At 33.7% G+C, this 18,566-nt stretch overlaps 1 protein-coding gene across 1 annotated transcript; it reads right to left on the bottom strand.

The window, feature by feature from the left end:
* Positions 1-2,339: 2,339 nt before the first annotated feature.
* LOC116135477 (F-box/kelch-repeat protein At1g23390) lies at positions 2,340-3,915 on the bottom strand. Its single transcript, XM_031421195.1, has one exon. It carries the CDS (start codon positions 3,832-3,834, stop codon positions 2,677-2,679), a length of 1,158 nt encoding a protein of 385 aa, XP_031277055.1. The 5' UTR covers positions 3,835-3,915; the 3' UTR covers positions 2,340-2,676.
* Positions 3,916-18,566: the final 14,651 nt, after the last annotated feature.

Here is an 18,566-nt window from a genome sequence, read left to right on the forward strand (position 1 = left end):
ACTAGAAGATAATTGAAGATTTATAAATCTCTACTATATCATGAATGTATTAATTAAAGATATAAAATATAACTTATTAAAGTTTTTTGTATGAAAACAAACTCTTCGTTGATGCGAAAATTCGTAACAATCAGAGATACCCAGTGAAAGGGGTCAGGTAAGATGTGCGCATAGTTACAGGTAACTAGCGAGATTAATAAAACAATGTATAAAAGTAAAGAACAAGAGATATGTTTATAGTAGTTCGGCAGTGTTAAAACCAAGCCTACATCTACTGTTTTTGTTATTGCTTAGAAGTGTTACAAAATTGAATGAGATTACAAGGGCAACATGGGCGAGCTAAATGGAATATATTAACTCTAGCGACCTTCTCTCACTTAACGCTCTTTTACACATATGAGTGTATTTTCCTCCTGAACTTTGTTAAAACTGGAATTCATCCCTTGAAACGGAGGCTGTGAGCTCCTTTTATACTTGGTTCGTCTAATAGGGGTAATTGAAAGTAGGTGTTACGAGGTTACTTAAACGCATAATCCCTCTTAATCAGGATCTGAGTCAGTAATCTTCATACTTATGATAGACTGTGTCATGCTAATGACAGCTTAACCCATGTTTATAACAGTGACCACCTTGCGGAAGAAGGTAAGCATCTATTGGACACCACGTGGAAGGATCTTGGCCTTTAAGCTTTAATATACCTTAGGGACGCGTGACACAAATATGACGTGCACAACACTCTTCAAGCCGGGATTAAAGAAATTGTTAATAATATGATACCATTTAACAGATTCCAGAAGCAAAAGAAATCTGAATTTATCATTTTGATTAACACTTGTCCTTCCTGCAAAGCTCAATTAGAAAGTATTTTGTTGAAAGAGAGGTTTTAGTTGTCGTTATTCTCGCCTGATCTTTGTTTATTGGACCATGTCCATTTGTTATAATAATTTAAAATGTCCATTTCTATCCACTTTGTTTTCTAAACCTCACTGCTCCTTTATTTATATACAATATTATATATATCTTCTCTGTTATTGAGTTTTTGATTAATCTTTCCATTGTTCAATTCACTACGGCACTCAAAAAAACATCACCCCTAATTAATATATAAAGTGATTGATGAAAATCGAAAGATTTGATAGTCAAAGAAGAACTGTATAGAGTTTCAAAAGAACTTGAAATTGGGTGGAAAGGCATTTTATAAGGTAAAACTAATTAAGTCATACATTACGGAAATGCAATGGCATATATACAAAGTGGTTGATGAAAAATGAAATTATCATTTAAATAATTCATAAAAAACGACCTTATGACAGAATTAACTTTTGTATTTCATCGTCTAATGACTAATGGCTACCAAAAACATCTGTTTCCACTCCAATATGTTGAATTTTTTATGAATAAATAAATGGCGGCTGCATTTCTTTGACTATTTTTAAAGTAATCTATTTTTATTCCGAAAAAAAAAAAAAAAAAATTTTGTTTCCTTATTCTCAAAATCATATCCTATAATATTCAACTATTTTAAACCCCCATAAGTTTATTAATTTAACTAAATATCTCAAACAAAAAAGTTTTATAAATTGACAAAAGCACCTCCACCCATCCACATTTATCAGATTTTGGCAACCACCGTCGAAAAGTGATTGAAATCTAGCGTAATGACACACTATTGGCTGGATCTAGCTGGTAGTGCGTCGAGCCAGCCTTTTTCGATCAGATTTGTGTGGATCTGGCCGAAAAAGGCCAGATCCACGGCTAAAGATCTGGCTATTGACGACTATATCTTTGGCCATATCTAGCCGTCAATGATGGTTAATATATGACCATCAACGACAATCATATCTTTGGCCGTCATTGACAGCTAGATGTGCCGTCAATGGCAGATCTGTGATGGATCTGGCCAGAAAAGGTCATAGTGATACACGACCAGTTAGATTTGGCCGATCATGCACAATGAAACAAGATTTCAACGGTGGTGGTCAGAATCTAGCAACTGTAAGAGAATGAGAGTGTTTTTGTCAATTTATAAACTTTTTGTTATTAGGGGTGTTTAGCTAAATTAATAAATCTAAGGATTTTTTTTTTGTTAATTTTTAAATTCTACATTCTAATAATAAACCAACTCAACTTAACAATAATATTTCAAAAATATTATTCAAAATAATAAAACAAACACACGTACAATACTCGGTTTGAGCCGTTCATACAAGGATAATGGATCAAGTAAAATGACGTCCGCGACAGTTCAATTACTACCAACTTTTGAACACATGTTGACAATGCATGTATAAAAACAATTTATTATCCTTTTATTAACTCATTACAATTAAAAAAAGAAAACAAAATACTCTCTACTGTGCCTGATTGCGTCTTCACACTCCTCTTTGTCACCACTCACCATCCATCTTTTTCATAACAACCACAAAATATTTGGGTTATGGATTACCATTCTATGGTTGTCATCAACTTTGATTTTATTTTATTGATAAGGATATGATTATTCTACTAAATTATATATCATCTCTTAAAAAATGGGATCAAATTGTCACTTTCGTAAATCTATGGGTGCAACTTAAAAAGTAGTTATCTCATAAATAAGACACAAGTAATTATTACATCAATCCAAGCAAGATGAAACAAAATAATTGACTGCCGACAAACTGAACCCAGGAAGAGTCAGTGATCAATCTCTTTTACAGAAAATCTTCGATTCTTATGCATTAAAGCCCTACACAAATCCCCCATGCCAACACTCGAGCAAGAGAAAACAAATCTATCCATTATTCGACTCCCATCATTCACCACTACATTTTTTATACTTCCCCATTCACAATTTCCTTCATCCATCTCCAACCTCACCAATTCTTCAGGATTCGACGGGTTGTGAATGTACACAACATCCTCCATCGCCGTTGCCTCAATCGACGCTAAACAACAGCTCCCTTTAAGCTTACCAACCAGAGGTTGCGGCATCTCTCCTATCTCTTTACACTCCTCCAACCACTCGCCCTTCACTTCCCAAACCTTCACGCTTTGAACATTCCCCGCAAATCCGGTGAGTCCCACCAGAATCAGACGGTTTCCGGCGAAAGCGATGACTGAGAAGAGTATGTTCTGACCAGCTGGACGTAAATCGTACGGTCCGTACCACGACTTGGTCTGTGGATTGAATGAGTAAGTCAAGCCTGAGAATTTCTCAGCGACGAAAAATTTATCGGAATTCACCGCGACAGACAACCAGGTGGAGGCTGCGGAGTCTTTGAGAATCGCTGGCATGTTCTCGCAGGATTCCCAAGCGCGAGTCTCAACGTTGTACATATCGACGGCAAGTGGGCTATCTTCAAAATTACACGCGCCGCCGGCTATAATGACGTAATGGCCCACCATGGCAACAATGGGGTCCTTCCTCCAGACGGGTGGGGCATCCACGTGGTGCCACGTCAGATTGAGCGGGTCCAAAGAAAACAACAGCTTGGACGGTGCCAACATGTAGAGGAGCGTGGAGTGGGAGGATCGGAGAGCTGCGACGTAGTCGATTGAAGGCTGGTTGATTTTAATCCAAAGGTTCGAGCGTGGATCATAAGCGTGCGTGGTTGTCACGTGAGGGGACCTCGCTCTCTGAGTATGAACGATTAGCCATGGCTTGATCTTGTTGAAGTGACGAAGCGAAGAGAAAACAGCACGGTTCCAAGCTGTGGACACGTGAGAAGCAGGAACAAGGTCGATGAGAGGCACGTGAGAGAATATGGCCTGCAAGATGTCTCCATGGATGGGAGCTTCTGCAAGTTCAGCTTCAGCTTCAGTAGCAAAGTGATTTTGTTTTTGTGTCTTCATATTGGCAATGTGGTTGAAGAGAAAGAGCAGTTTTTGGAGGGTTTATATAGAGGAATAAAGTTAATTAAATATTTGATAGTGGGTAGATATATATGGAGCTGTCAGTAGTTTATATATTTACATAAAATATTTAAAAAACTTACCAAAATTAAATTACTGGTGTTAGGCATGGTTACAATGTCGTAATTATGATGAAAAGACTAAGAACGTTGAACAAACACGCAATGAATCGGGTTAGTCACCAGAAAAAAAAGAAAAAAAGAAACATGGAGTTCTAGATAACTAGCAAGGAAATGTTCAATGCATTGGTTTACTTAATCATAAGTTGTTATACATTGTAGGGAAAGCAGTGTATTATTGTTTCGATGGTAAAAGAATAAAGAGGTTTAATATCAGTCTATAAGTTTGGATATTTACAGACACTAATAAGGATGATTATTGAAAAGATTTATTTGATCGTTCATTTTAAGGTCTCGAAAGATTAGTTAAGATACACGTAAACTGGTTCGAATATACTCTATCATCAAAAAGAAAAAAAGAAAACAGTGTATTATCATATTAACACTTGAATATAGAACAATTTAATCAATGAAATATGTTTAAAATTTCAAATATATTTGACCACTATCAAATTAATTAAGATTTATAAATAAACGTTTCAAAATTGTAGGCGGAGAGGGAGAGGCAGTTGTACTGACTTGATGATGTAGGTTCAGGTTGTATAGATTTGGACTTTGGAGTGGAGTCAGCGGGGGTGAGCGTGAGCGACTGTAGTCATGGCATGGTGTCGTTTCAAGTCCTTTAAGTAATTAATGTTATGTGTACATTTACATTTCGCAAGAATGAATATAAAAAAGGCTCAATGAATGGCTAAACATATGAAATTAGAAATTGGGAATATGGGATTACATTATTTTAAAGATAGTGCTGTGGGTTGGTGAATGGCTTTTCCCTTTTCGTTCTTCTTTGATGCGTTGATTTTGTGGTATATTTGGTAAACGAAGTGACCCTAGTGTTAGTTACACGACACTTTGAAGTGAAGGTTCAGAAGAAAATTTTGGGCTGCCTAACTCCAACGACTTTTGAATAATTATAATATTTCTTGAAAACAAGATTTGATTTCTGGAATGGGTCAATTTGTAATATTTGAATCATCTGATTCATTAACCTAGTTAGAAAGTTGGTGGTCCTCTCAAAATTTCAATACAAATCAAAAGAAAATAATGGAATGGTTGGTGGTGGGTTTCGGATAATGTGTTGTGAAAGAAATTTATGAAAGTAGATATATAGATTATGACAACTCAATTGTAAATTGTGGGTGAAAGAAGATATATGTCATTCTCCATACAAGGCAACTCACATGGGATTCTCTATCTCACCTTCATGGTTGTGTATATTTGATAATATGATGAACTCGGTCCCCAAAATATCAATTTTAATTGATTTATAAGTGATTATATATTACATATTTGATTTTCAAATGGTTATGTTATATTTAGTGTTACCAGCACTCTAGCAGGGAATTTAAGAGGCAACCATCATTTTATATATGATGTGATGGTGATTGAACAACAACAAATTTTGAGAGTATTCAATATTTATCACAAGTTTAGATAGTATAGAGAAATTATAGAGATCATAGCGAAGTCACTATCCTATGTGGATAACATTTTCATTATAATAAAAAAATATGGTTAATAACAATAATTCCCTTTACCCATAATTAAATAATAAAAATCCCTCTATAGTTATAGTAATAACAGAGTCTGGGCAAGCACGGCGAAAAGTGATTGGAATCTAGCGTAATGGCACACTATTGGTGGATCTGGACGGTAGTGCATCGAGCTGGCTTTTTTCGGCCAGATTTGTATGGATCTGGTCGGAAAAGGCTAGATCCACGGCTATAGAAGATCTGGCTATTGACGGCTATATTTTTGGCCATATCTAGCCGTCAATGACGACTAATATATGGCCATCAACGACAACCATACTTCAGCCGTCATTGACAACTAGATGTCGTCGTTAGGGGTGGAAAAAAAAACCCGGAAACTGAACCGGACGAAAATTCGATTTTATTTCGGTTTCGGTTCAGTTTCGATTCGGATATTAAAAAAAACCGGAAATCCGGTTCGGTTTTTGAAAAAAAGAAAATCGATTACCCGGAACTGGTTTTCTGAACCGAAATTTAAAAAAATTTATTTAACGTTTTATTTTGCATTTGCATTTTGCAATATCCCTAACACTCTCAGTCTCTCACGCTCACGGTCACACTCTCACTCACTTTCACTTCAGTCTTCAGTCTAAGTCTTCACTACTCCAGTCTCCAGCTCGACAGCTCCACTGCTCCAGTACGACAATACTCACTACTCAGATCTCAAACTCACTCGCCGGCGCCGATACTCAGACACTCACCTCAGTAACTGTCAGTCTCCCACACTCTCAGAGTCTTAGTGACTTAGTCTCTGTCTCTCACTGACTCACTCTCTCTCGGACCCTCACTGTCTCTCACTCTCAGTCTCACTCTCAGATCTCGTTCTCACTTCTCAGTTCTCACGCCGGAGTCACGCGGTCAGCCTCAGCCAGTAGCCACACAAATTTCTCACGTTACTCAAGCCACCGATCTTTACTCATCGATCTGTTGCTTAACGGTCGGCAGTCACCAGTCGCGTAACCATTCTTCCTTTTTCTATTGCTTCTGCTATGAAAGTATATAAATCAAAGTTTTAAGGGTTATGCCTACTCATCAGTGGTTAACCAAGCGGTTATGCCTTGGTTTGCTCCACAAGGTTTGAGGTTTAAACTTGGTTTCTCTAAACAGGAAAACAAAACTAGAGGGTCATGCCATAAAAAAACATAAAATGGAGGAGAGTCTTGAAACTTATACGTTATAAAGATTATGTTCATTTCACTTCTCACTTCTTAGTTATTTTATTCATTTCATGGTTTGATTTGTAATTTTAGGATGTGGAAATGTGTTTATTATGTTTGATTTTGTGGATTTGTGGAAACTAAGTTGGCAACAGGGGACTATTTTTTTGTTTGTATAGTTTGTATATTTTTAGTCTGTAATTGAGTTTGTATCTATCTTTGTTTTTACAATCTTGATTTGTAATTTTAAATTATTAATATTTGATTTTGATGTACATTCAAATTATATGAATTCAAATTCAATTACAATAGATATAAGTTTATTAACGTAATTGAATTTACAGTAATATAAGTTTATAACTTTAAGTATGTTAAAAAAAAAAAACCTAGAAAAAAAAAGAAGGCAAAGTGGAGTGGGCGAATTGGGCCAAAAGGCAGCCCATAACTTATGGGCCATAAGTGGAGTGTGTGAATTGGGCCGAAAAGGTAGCCCATCATTAATTTTATTAACCGGTTAACCGAACCGAATTTCGGTTCGGTTATAACTGGTTAATAACCGAAACCGGACCGGTTTCGGTTTAGTTTATTTTTGAAACCGAAAACTGGTTCGGTTTAAGAATCCGGTTAACCGAATTTTTCCACCCCTAGTGGTCGTCAACGGCTAGATCAGTGGTGAATTTAGCCGGAAAAAGGCCATAGCGACACACGACCAGCTAGATTTGGCCAGTCATGCGCAATGAAACAAGATTTCGACGGTGATGGTCGAATCTAGCAACTGTAGGAGAATGAGAGTTTTAGAGGTGGAAAAAATGGGGGGTTAGACGGGTCAACCTTAACTCGGCCCGTAATGAAGAGGGTTCAACTCGCCAGCAACCCCCGGGCGGGCCGGGTTGTAAAATGGCAACCCAGCGGCCCGCGGGTTGCTATTTTGTCCTCTTTATAGGAGGACCGCCAACCCGACGAGTTGCATGGGGTTGGTCTGTTGCCAACGGCCAACCCGCGGGTTGGCCAAAAAAAATTAAAAAAATATATAAAATTAATTTATTTTTTAAATTACCCTTTTACCCTTGAAATATAGCCGTTTTATAGTCGTTGGAGGGGTTTTTTCGTCATTTTCTTTCCCCATTTTTCTATAAATTGGCCTAAACTCTCATATTTTTCTCACAACTCAAATTCTCTCATTCTATCATTATCTCTAATCTCTATTCTCTCATTTCATTTATTCTCTTAATCTTTTTGTTATCAATTTGCTCTTATTTTAATTTTTATTAGTTTTGCAATTTTCAATTCATATTCCAATTTTCCAAATTCCAAATTTCCAATTTTCCAAATTCCAAATTTCCAATTTCCAATTCTCTTTTTTTTATTTTATTTCTTCTACATATATTTTTTTTTCAACTACAAGTCTACAATGGATAGATATTTCTCTCCCATCAATTTCAATGATGAAGAAAACTATTATTCTAGTTCTAGTCCCGCTAATTACTATGAATGCAGGAGATTCAAATAGTCCGGTGTCCCAATCCCAGTCTCAGAATCCGATACACCTCAAAATATGTCGTCGATTCCACAGCTCCTGGTGGTTCAGAAGTCTTCCTCGTAATCGTCGTCCTCATCCAACTCATCTCAAGCTGAGGGGGATCATCAACTGCCGTCGAAAGCGAGAAGACAGACACACATCAGACGTTTGGCGCATTTCGACAAGTTTACGAGACAGAAAATGGCGTTCAATTCAAGAAAGCAAGATGCAAATATTGTGCAAATGTTATAAAGCTGATTCAGGTAATGATACTAGTACTTTAGAAAGGCATGCTAATAAACATATTAATCAACATGGAAATAGAGAAAGCAATCAAACTCAAATAACTAATATGGGTACTACTTGGCGTTATAATTCTGATGTATATAGGGAACATAGCTTTCTATATTGCTGCATCTGATCAACCTATTAATATGGCAGAAGATAAATATTTTGAAAGATTTGTTCAAAATTCATTTTTTCCAGGATTTAAAAGTTATTCTAAAACTGCAACTAGAAATGATTAATAAAATTGTTTAAAAAAATGAAATTAGAATTAAAAAATAAATTTCATACTTGTCATATTAGTGTGGCTCTAACTGCCGATATTTGGAGTGGTAGAGCTAAACAAGATTATATTATGTGACTATCATTATTTTGATAATGAATTTAAATTAATAAATCTTTATTATGATTTAGATTAATGGATGTGGATCATAGTGGTTTAGAAAACTATATAATAAATTGTTGAAGTTTTAGTAGATTATGATATTATTGATAAAGTGATAAGTTTAACTTTAGATAATGCAAGTTCTAATAGTAAAGTTATAAATTTTTTTTCAAAATAATTATCCTTTATGTAACAATTTGAAGTTTTTCACCACACGTTGTGCATGTCATGTTATTAATTTAATTGTGAAAATGGTATGAAAACAATTAAACAAAATATTGATTAGATAGGGAATCTTTAGCTTGGATTACTGGTAGCAATAAAAGAAATGCTGAATTTCAAGAAGCTTGTATAAAATCAAATATGTCTCCAAAACTTTTGCATAGAGATGCCTGTTAGATGAAATGTACTTATTTAATGCTTGATTCATGTTTACCTTATGTTATATAATTAGTTATTTTATAGCAAATAATAGAGGTCCTCATTATTTGATAGAAAATGATAGGAAATTGCTAAAGTATTTCATTCTTTTCTCAAATGTTTTTTACCAATTCACTTTACAACTTTCTGGTGTGTATTATCCTACTAGTCCTTGGTATACATCAATTAAAAATTTCGGGTTATTTACAAAAACAGAGACAATGAAATTTTACATGCACCAATAAGGCAATAGAAATTTTTTTTTTTTTGAAATATTGGGAACCCATTCATTTTCTTTATTGTTTAGGTGCTATATTTGATTCTAGAATTAAATTAGCATGTTTAGAAAATGGTTTTGACAATTTAAGTGAAAATTTATAAACCGAATCATAGTCAATCAAATAGAGAGGTAAAAAATAGTCTTTTCGAAGTATATTTCCAATATGAAAACAGGTATGGGAACCCGCAGTCGTAAAGAGGCGAATATCCAGAGAAGCTGTAGCAGAAGAAAACACAATGAGACTTATATCCTGGAATGCACTGAATTGGCCGAAGAGGACCTGAATCCGAAGCACAGCCTCCCTCTTCAGAAGCACCACCAATAACACAACAACAACTAATATACTGTCCTCCATGGAGTCGTAGAGTATAAACTTCAACAATATTTGGCAACACCCCGAAATGTTTTCAACAGTCACTTTGATATCTTAGAGTATTGGAGAGCCAGAAAATGTATTTTTCCGGTATTATCAAGACTTGCCTTGGATGTTTTCACTGTTCCTGTCTCAACCGTCTCATCCGAACAACATTTAGTGCAAGTGGAAGGATTTTAAATGAAGAGGGGACTAAACTTGCTCCAAAAATGATTGAAGTCCTCACATGTCTTCGAGATTGGGAACGATCGCGCCATCAAGATCAATACGAGGTTATCGACAATACTTTGGTAGAATCATTTCAAATTTGTAAGATAGATGATACAAATGAGGGAGGTCCTAGTGAACCACCCCCAAATTAGTTGTTTTGTAAAATGTGATTATAAATTAATTGTCAATCATTGCACTCTTTTTCTTTACCAAGTTTTTCTCCTATTGGGTTTTCTTGGTGAGGTTTTTAATGAGGCAAAATTGTTGTAATTTCTTATTTTATTTTTGATAAATGATAAGTCTAATTTTTCATATTACAATTTTATTGTATTAAAATTGAATTAATATTTGAAATGTTAACAAAAAAAAAAAAATTGAATTGAATTGAATTATTGATATTTGAAAAGTTAACTAAAAACAATTATATTTATAATTATTATTTGAAAAGTTAAATTAAAAAACAAAAAAAAATAAAAAAAATAAGAAAATCGGGCTAACCGGCCCGGACCGCGCCTAACCCGGCGGGTTAGGGTTGGCGGACCGGGCTAGGCCAGCCATTTTCTCCAAAATGGCGGGCCTAACCGGCCCGTCTTGTTGAGGCGGGTTAGGCCCGGCCCGTCACCTTCGTAACCTGCCGTGGGTCGGCCGGGCGGGTTACTTTTCCACTTTTAAGAGTGTTTTTATCAATTTATAAACTTTTTATTATTAGAGGTGTTTAACTAAATTAATAAATCTAAAGATTTTTTTTTGTTAATTTCTAAATTCTATCTTCTAATAATAACTAACTCACTTAACAATAATATTTCAAAATACTATTCAAAATATAATACAAAAACAAATGCAATACTCGGTTGAGCCGTTCATACAGGATAATGGATCAAGTAAATGACGTCCGCGACAGTCAATTACCCAACTTTTGAACACATGTTGACAATGATGTATAAAACAATTTATTATCCTTTTATTAACTCATTACAATTAAAAAAAGAAAACAAAATACTCTCTACTGTGCCTGATTGCGTCTTCACACTCCTCTTTGTCACCACTACCATCATCTTTTCATAACAACCACAACATATTTGGGTTATGGATTACCATTCTATGGTTGTCATCAACTTTGATTTTATTTTATTGATAAGGATATGATTATCTACTAAATTATATATCATTCTTAAAAAATGGGATCAAATTGTCACTTTCGTAAATCTATGGGTGAACTGAAAATGTAGTTATCTCATAAATAAGACACAATTAATTATTACATGAATCCAAGCAAGATGAAACAAAATAATTGACTGCCGACAAACTGAACCCAGGAAGAGTAGTGATCAATCTCTTTTACAGAAAATCTTCGATTCTTATCCATTAAAGCCTACACAAATCCCCCATGCCAACACTCGAGCAAGAGAAAACAAATCTATCCATTATTCGATCCCATCTTCACCACTACATTTTTTATATCTTCCCCATTCACTTTCCTTCATCCATCTCCAACCTCACCAATTCTTCAGGATTCAGGGTTGTGAATGTACACAACATCCTCCATCGCCGTTGCCTCAATCGACGCTAAACAACAGCTCCCTTGAACTTATCTTACAACCAGAGGTTGCGGCATCTCTCCTATCTCTTTAGACTCCTCCAACACTCGCCCTTCACTTCCCAAACCTTCACGCTTTGAACATTCCCGCAAATCCGGTGAGTCCACCACAGAATCAGACGGTTTCCGGCGAACGAACGGCGAACCGGAAAGAAGAAAGCGAAACTTATATAGTAAAGTAATCAATTTTTCGGTGTAATTGTTACTTTCCAAAATCCTACTTTCCTCAAATCTGAAGGAGAAAATTGTTATAAACCCGTTTTAGTTATCTCAACCATCAAAACACTTTAAAAACCTTTTTAACATAAATTGTATTTAAAATTAAAATAAATAGATACTAATTTATTCCGAAAACATCCTTTTATCTATTTTCTATTTTTGGCTTTTAAAGAAAAATTAATTTTTTTTATCACCGGAAATGTTCAGGCCAATTTGCACTTATCATTCCTTTTGCTTCCACTTTACTGTTTTTCTTCCTGGGATTGTTCTCTATATTACCAAGATCGGTAAATCTTTGCTACTTCGTAGCTATGATAAGTTTCTATTGGGAGTAACAAGAGTCTTTTTATGTATCAGGTTTTTTCATGCTTTTTTTTTTTTCACCAAAGAAACAGAGATGACAAAGACCAAAAAAAAAATTAAAACATGGTCTTCTAATGATTGAAATAATCTTCTACAACTTCAGAATACTTTTAATTTTAAAATATAATTCCAAACAAACTTATGAAAGGAATTGAGGGTATTAAGAAATAGATTTTTCTAATATTTGGGATGCCCTTTCGGTAATTATAAATTAAAAAATATATATAATTTTTTGAAAAACTATTATTGGGGCTTAGGTAACACCAATAATTTTGATATTATATATAGGAGCTGGATTTGATGGGCCTAATAGTATTTGGTAAGGTATCTTTGTTCAAGCAAGCCCAAAATTGAGGTCGTAAAGGGGGAAGGGTAAAAGAAGCTGTTGAAGAATCAAACTGCAATTCTCCCAAACTAGAAGATAATTGAAGATTTATAAATCTCTACTATATCATGAATGCATTAATTAAAGATATAAAATATAACTTATTAAAGTTTTTTTTGTATGAAAACAAACTCTTCGTTGATGCGAAAATTCGTAACAACCAGAGATACCCAGTGGAAGAGGTTAGGTAAGATATGCGTATGGTTACAACTTACAAGTAAGTAGCGAGATTAATAAAACAATGTATAAAAGTAAAGAACAAGAGATATGTTTATAGTGGTTCAGTGGTGTTAAAACCAAGCCTACATCTACTGTTTTTTTTATTGCTTAGAGGTGTTACAAAATTGAATGAGATTACAAGGGCACCAGGCGCGAGCTAAATGGAATAAATTTAACTCTTGCGACCTTCTCTCACTTAACGCTCTTTTACACGTATAAGTGTATTTTCCTCTTGAACTTTGTTAAAACTGGAATTCGTCCCTTGAAACGAAGGTTGTGGGCTCCTTTTATACTTGGTTCGTTTGATAGTGGTAATTGAAAGTAGGTGTTACGGGATTGCTTACGCGCATAATCCCCCTTAATCAGGATCTGAGTCAGTAATCCTTATGCTTATGATAGACCGTGTCATGCTAATGGCAGCTTAACCCACGTTTATGACAGTGACCACCTTGTGGAAGAAGATAAGCACCTATTGGACACCACGTGGGAGGACCTTGGCCTTTAAGCTTTAATATACCTTAGGGACGCGTGACACAAATATGACGTGCACAACACTCTTCAAGCCAGGATTAAAGAAATTGTTAATAATATGATACCATTTAACAGATTCCAGAAGCAAAAGAAATCTGAATTTATCATTTTGATTAACACTTGTCCTTCCTGCAAAGCTCAATTAGAAAGTATTTTGTTGAAAGAGAGGTTTTAGTTGTCGTTATTCTCACCTAATCTTTGTTTATTGGACCATGTCCATTTGTTATAATAATTTAAAATGTCCATTTCTATCCACTTTGTTTTCTAAACCTCACTGCTCCTTTATTTATATACAATATTATATATATCTTCTCTGTTATTGAGTTTTTGATTAATCTTTCCATTGTTCAATTCACTATGGCACTCAAAAAAACATCACCCCTAATTAATATATAAAGTGATTGATGAAAATCGAAAGATTTGATAGTCAAAGAAGAACTGTACAGAGTTTCAAAAGAACTTGAAATTGGGTGGAAAGGTATTTTTATAAGGTAAAACTAATTAAGTCATACATTACGGAAATGCAATGGCATATATACAAAGTGGTTGATGAAAAATTGAAATTCATGGAAATTGTCATTTAAATAATTCATAAAAAACGACCTTATGACAGAATTAACTTTTGTATTTCATCGTCTAATGACTAATGGCTACCAAAAACATCTGTTTCCACTTCAATTTGTTGAATTTTTTATGAATAAATAAATGGCGGCTGCATTTCTTTGACTATTTTCATAGCACTCTATTTTTATTATGAAAAAAAAAAAAACATATATGTTTCCTTATTCTCAAAATCATATCTTATAATATTCAACTACTTTAAACCCTTATAGGTTTGTTAATTTAACTAAATACTTCAAACAAAAAAGTTTTATAAATTAACAAAAACACCCCTACCCACCCATATTTATCAGATTCTGGCAATCACTGTCGAAAAGTGATTGGAATCTAGCGTAATGGCACACTATTGGTTGGATCTGGACGGTAGTGCATCGAGCTGGCTTTTTTCGGCCAGATTTGTATGGATCTGGTCGGAAAAGGCTAGATCCACGGCTATAGAAGATCTGGCTATTGACGGCTATATTTTTGGCCATATCTAGCCGTCAATGACGACTAATATATGGCCATCAACGACAACCATATCTTCAGCCGTCATTGACAACTAGATGTCGTCGTTAGGGGTGGAAAAAAAAACCCGGAAACTGAACCGGACCGAAAATTCGATTTTATTTCGGTTTCGGTTCAGTTTCGATTCGGATATTAAAAAAAACCGGAAATCCGGTTCGGTTTTTGAAAAAAAGAAAATCGATTACCCGGAACTGGTTTTCTGAACCGAAATTTAAAAAAATTTATTTTACGTTTTTATTTTGCATTTGCATTTTGCAATATCCCTAACACTCTCAGTCTCTCACGCTCACGGTCTCACACTCTCACTCACTTTCACTTCAGTCTTNTAACTCAAATTTTTTTAATAATTTTGAGTAGCTAAACGATGACGTTTAAAATGTAAGAAAGTGGTAGGTGAAGCGTGAAGAATAATGTCCAGAATAATATAGTTAAAGTTTAATTTGGGAAATCATGAACATTCTTAAACACAAAATAAACTTATAAGATCCATGCCTTTTTCCACAAATTATAATAAAAAACCTCTAAACAAAAAGCATAATTCAACCTTAAAATAAATTAAATTAAAATGAGTAATACACGCACCTAAAACTGATAAAACAAAAAACGGAATTAATTGTGATACTTTGAGTAGCGAAAGCTTCAATAATTTCTGTCTTCAAAAGTTTTAAGAGCGAATAACATGAGCAAGAAAATAAGAGCATCTCCAAAAGACTCTTTATATGACACAAACTCTTTATTATAAAAAGTTTATCCATAGAAACAAGAGTTCAACATACTCTTTATTCTTTAAATATAAATTAAAGAGTGAGTTTGACTCTTTACCTTTAGAGAGTCAAATTTTAATTTATATCATAATTTTAAATAATAATTTGCAAGTTTTTATGTATTTTATTTATGATTTATTTTTCCTATTAAGTTTCTTTATTGAAAAAATATATTATCTCTCCTAAAAATTAAAGAATCTATTAGATTTGAATAAAAATTTGTTCTTTAAATTTAAAAATCAATAAAGATACTCTTTATTTACATGAAATATACTCTTTAAAAATAAAGAGTACCATTAGAGATGCTCTAAGAGAGTAAAAAATTTTGGGAATAAAATCATAAAATGCTGGAGTCATGGAGAAGAGTGGAGAGAGTTTTCAACTGTTAATATGATGTGGGCATGAAATATATATATTAATAGCAAGTTTTTTGTGGGTCTGGATATATGTATAATAGTTCCCATTTTTTAGAACTCTAAGGATAATAGCAATTTTTTGTGAGCCTATATATTAGCAACTTTTTCAAAAAAAAAATATCTAAGGCCTGCCCTCAAAGGGGCTGGGTTCGCCCTTAGGTCCAACATGAGTTCCTGAGTTAGAATCACCCCCAGACACTAATAAGAGTGACTATTAGGAGGATTTACTCAATCATTTACTTCAAGGCTCCGAAAGATTAGTTAAGATGTGCGTAAGTCCGAACAGCCTTGGTCACCCCCCCAAAAAAAAAAAAAAAAAAAACTTGCATGTGTATGAAAATTGATTCAGCTCCCTTATTGACAATTCTGCTCCAAGTGCAATCCTATTTTTGTGCCGGCAAAGTACTTTAGTTTGGACCTGTAAAAACCCAACAACTAAATTTGGGCTTGGCAAGCTTCTGTTTAGTTTGGACCAATAAAAACCCAATAGCTACTTTTGGGCTTGGCAAGTTTCAGTCATAAAGATCAACCATACAAATCCTTGATGAATTTTTGATGAATTCATATGACTGCAAATTATAATATCATTCAAGTTAGCTTTAATGCTTTATGGATTTTAATGTTGCTGTGGGTTGGTGAATGGCTTTTCCCTTTTCGTTCTTCTTTGATGCGTTGATTTTGTGGTATATTTGGTAAACGAAGTGACCCTAGTGTTGGTTACACGACACTTTGAAGTGAAGGTTCAGAAGAAAATTTTGGGCTGCCTAACTCCAACGACTTTTGAATAATTATAATATTTCTTGAAAACAAGATTTGATTTCTGGAATGGGTCAATTTGTAATATTTGAATCATCTGATTCATTAACCTAGTTAGAAAGTTGGTGGTCCTCTCAAAATTTCAATACAAATCCAAAGAAAATAATGGAATGGTTGGTGGTGGGTTTCGGATAATGTGTTGTGAAAGAAATTTATGAAAGTAGATATATAGATTATGACAACTCAATTGTAAATTGTGGGTGAAAGAAGATATATGTCATTCTCCATACAAGGCAACTCACATGGGATTCTCTATCTCACCTTCATGGTTGTGTATATTTGATAATATGATGAACTCGGTCCCCAAAATATCAATTTTAATTGATTTATAAGTGATTATATATTACATATTTGATTTTCAAATGGTTATGTTATATTTAGTGTTACCAGCACTCTAGCAGGGAATTTAAGAGGCAACCATCATTTTATATATGATGTGATGGTGATTGAACAACAAATTTTGAGAGTATTCAATATTTATCACAAGTTTAGATAGTATAGAGAAATTATAGAGATCATAGCAAAGTCACAATCCTATGTGGATAACATTTTCATTATAATAAAAAAATATGGTTAATAACAATAATTCCCTTTACCCATAATTAAATAATAAAAATCCCTCTATAGTTATAGTAATAGTAGAGTTGTCCTTTTTTTTTTTTTTTAAATAAAAGAGAAGAGATCTTTTGTATAGTAAACTTGCATGTGTAAACCACCACTCGATCGCCTGATGGTAAAAGAGCAAAGGATTTCAACCAGTTGCAAACTCAGAATTTTTGCCCAGGGGGCCTTTCGTAGTTCTGTCATTATTTGTTAAACAACTAGTGAAAACTTGAAAAAATCCACTAAACCTTAAGTAAATGAAATAATACAATATCAAGAACTTGAAAGGAAAGAAGACAATAACACAATACTTTTCTACTTGAATAAATCTATAAAAAGTAAAACCTTAAGCAAATGTGTTGAAAATACCATCCAGTTCACAAGGAAACACAAGAAAATTTTTATGTGGAAAAACCTCTTCTATACGAAGAGAACAAAAAACTACGGGAATCTAACGATCCACTTAAATCCAATATAATCAAAAGAATTTACAGCAACCATAATCCACCAAAAATGTCCCACACAAATTTTTTATTTCTTTATTGATTTTTTGGCTTCCAAAGGTTATAATATAAATTTTTATGACTTTGATCAGACCTAGCTTAAGTTAAAGTCAACCAAAACTTAAATTAAGTCAACGTTATGTTGACTTTTAGTATGAATTAATAAAAAAAGGAAAAATTTTCTTGGTATAAATATAGATAACAACTCAATTTTTTTTTTTTAATAATTCTGAGTAGCTAAACGATAACATTTAAAATGTAAGAAAGTAGTGGGTGAAGGGTAAAGAATAATGTCCAAAAAAATATGGTTAATGTTTAATTTGAGAAAGCAGGAACATTCTTAAACACAAAACAAACTTACAAGATCCATGCATTTTTCTATCAGATTAGAATAAAAAACCTCTAAAAAAACAAGCATAATTCAATATTAAAATAAACTAAATTGAAATGAGTAATACACATACCTAAAACTGATAAAACAGAAAACAGAGTTAATTGTGATACTTTGAGTAGTGAAAGATTCAACAATTTCTGTCTTCAAAAGTTTTAAGAGCGAATATGATGAGAAAGAGAAAGAGAGAATAAAAACATCTCCAAAGGACTCTTTATATAACCAAAACTCTTTATTATAAAAGAGTTTATCCATAGAAACAAAAGTCCAATAGACTCTTTATTCTTTAAATATAAATTAAAGAGTGAGTTTGACTCTCCATATTTAGAGAATCAAATTTCACTTTCTATCATAATTTTAAATAATAAATTGCAAGTTTCCATCCATTTTATTTATAATTTATCTCTCCTATTAAGTTTCTTTCTTGAAAAAACATATTCTCTCTCCTAAAAATTAA

The sequence above is a fragment of the Pistacia vera genome, unplaced genomic scaffold (assembly GCF_008641045.1).
Source record: "Pistacia vera cultivar Batoury unplaced genomic scaffold, PisVer_v2 Contig30, whole genome shotgun sequence".
In the NCBI taxonomy this organism is placed as follows: domain Eukaryota; kingdom Viridiplantae; phylum Streptophyta; class Magnoliopsida; order Sapindales; family Anacardiaceae; genus Pistacia; species Pistacia vera.

Bases quoted from the DNA above. Each gene is read 5' to 3' on its own strand.
- LOC116135477 (XM_031421195.1), bottom strand. From the start codon at position 3,834: ATGAAGACACAAAAACAAAATCACTTTGCTACTGAAGCTGAAGCTGAA.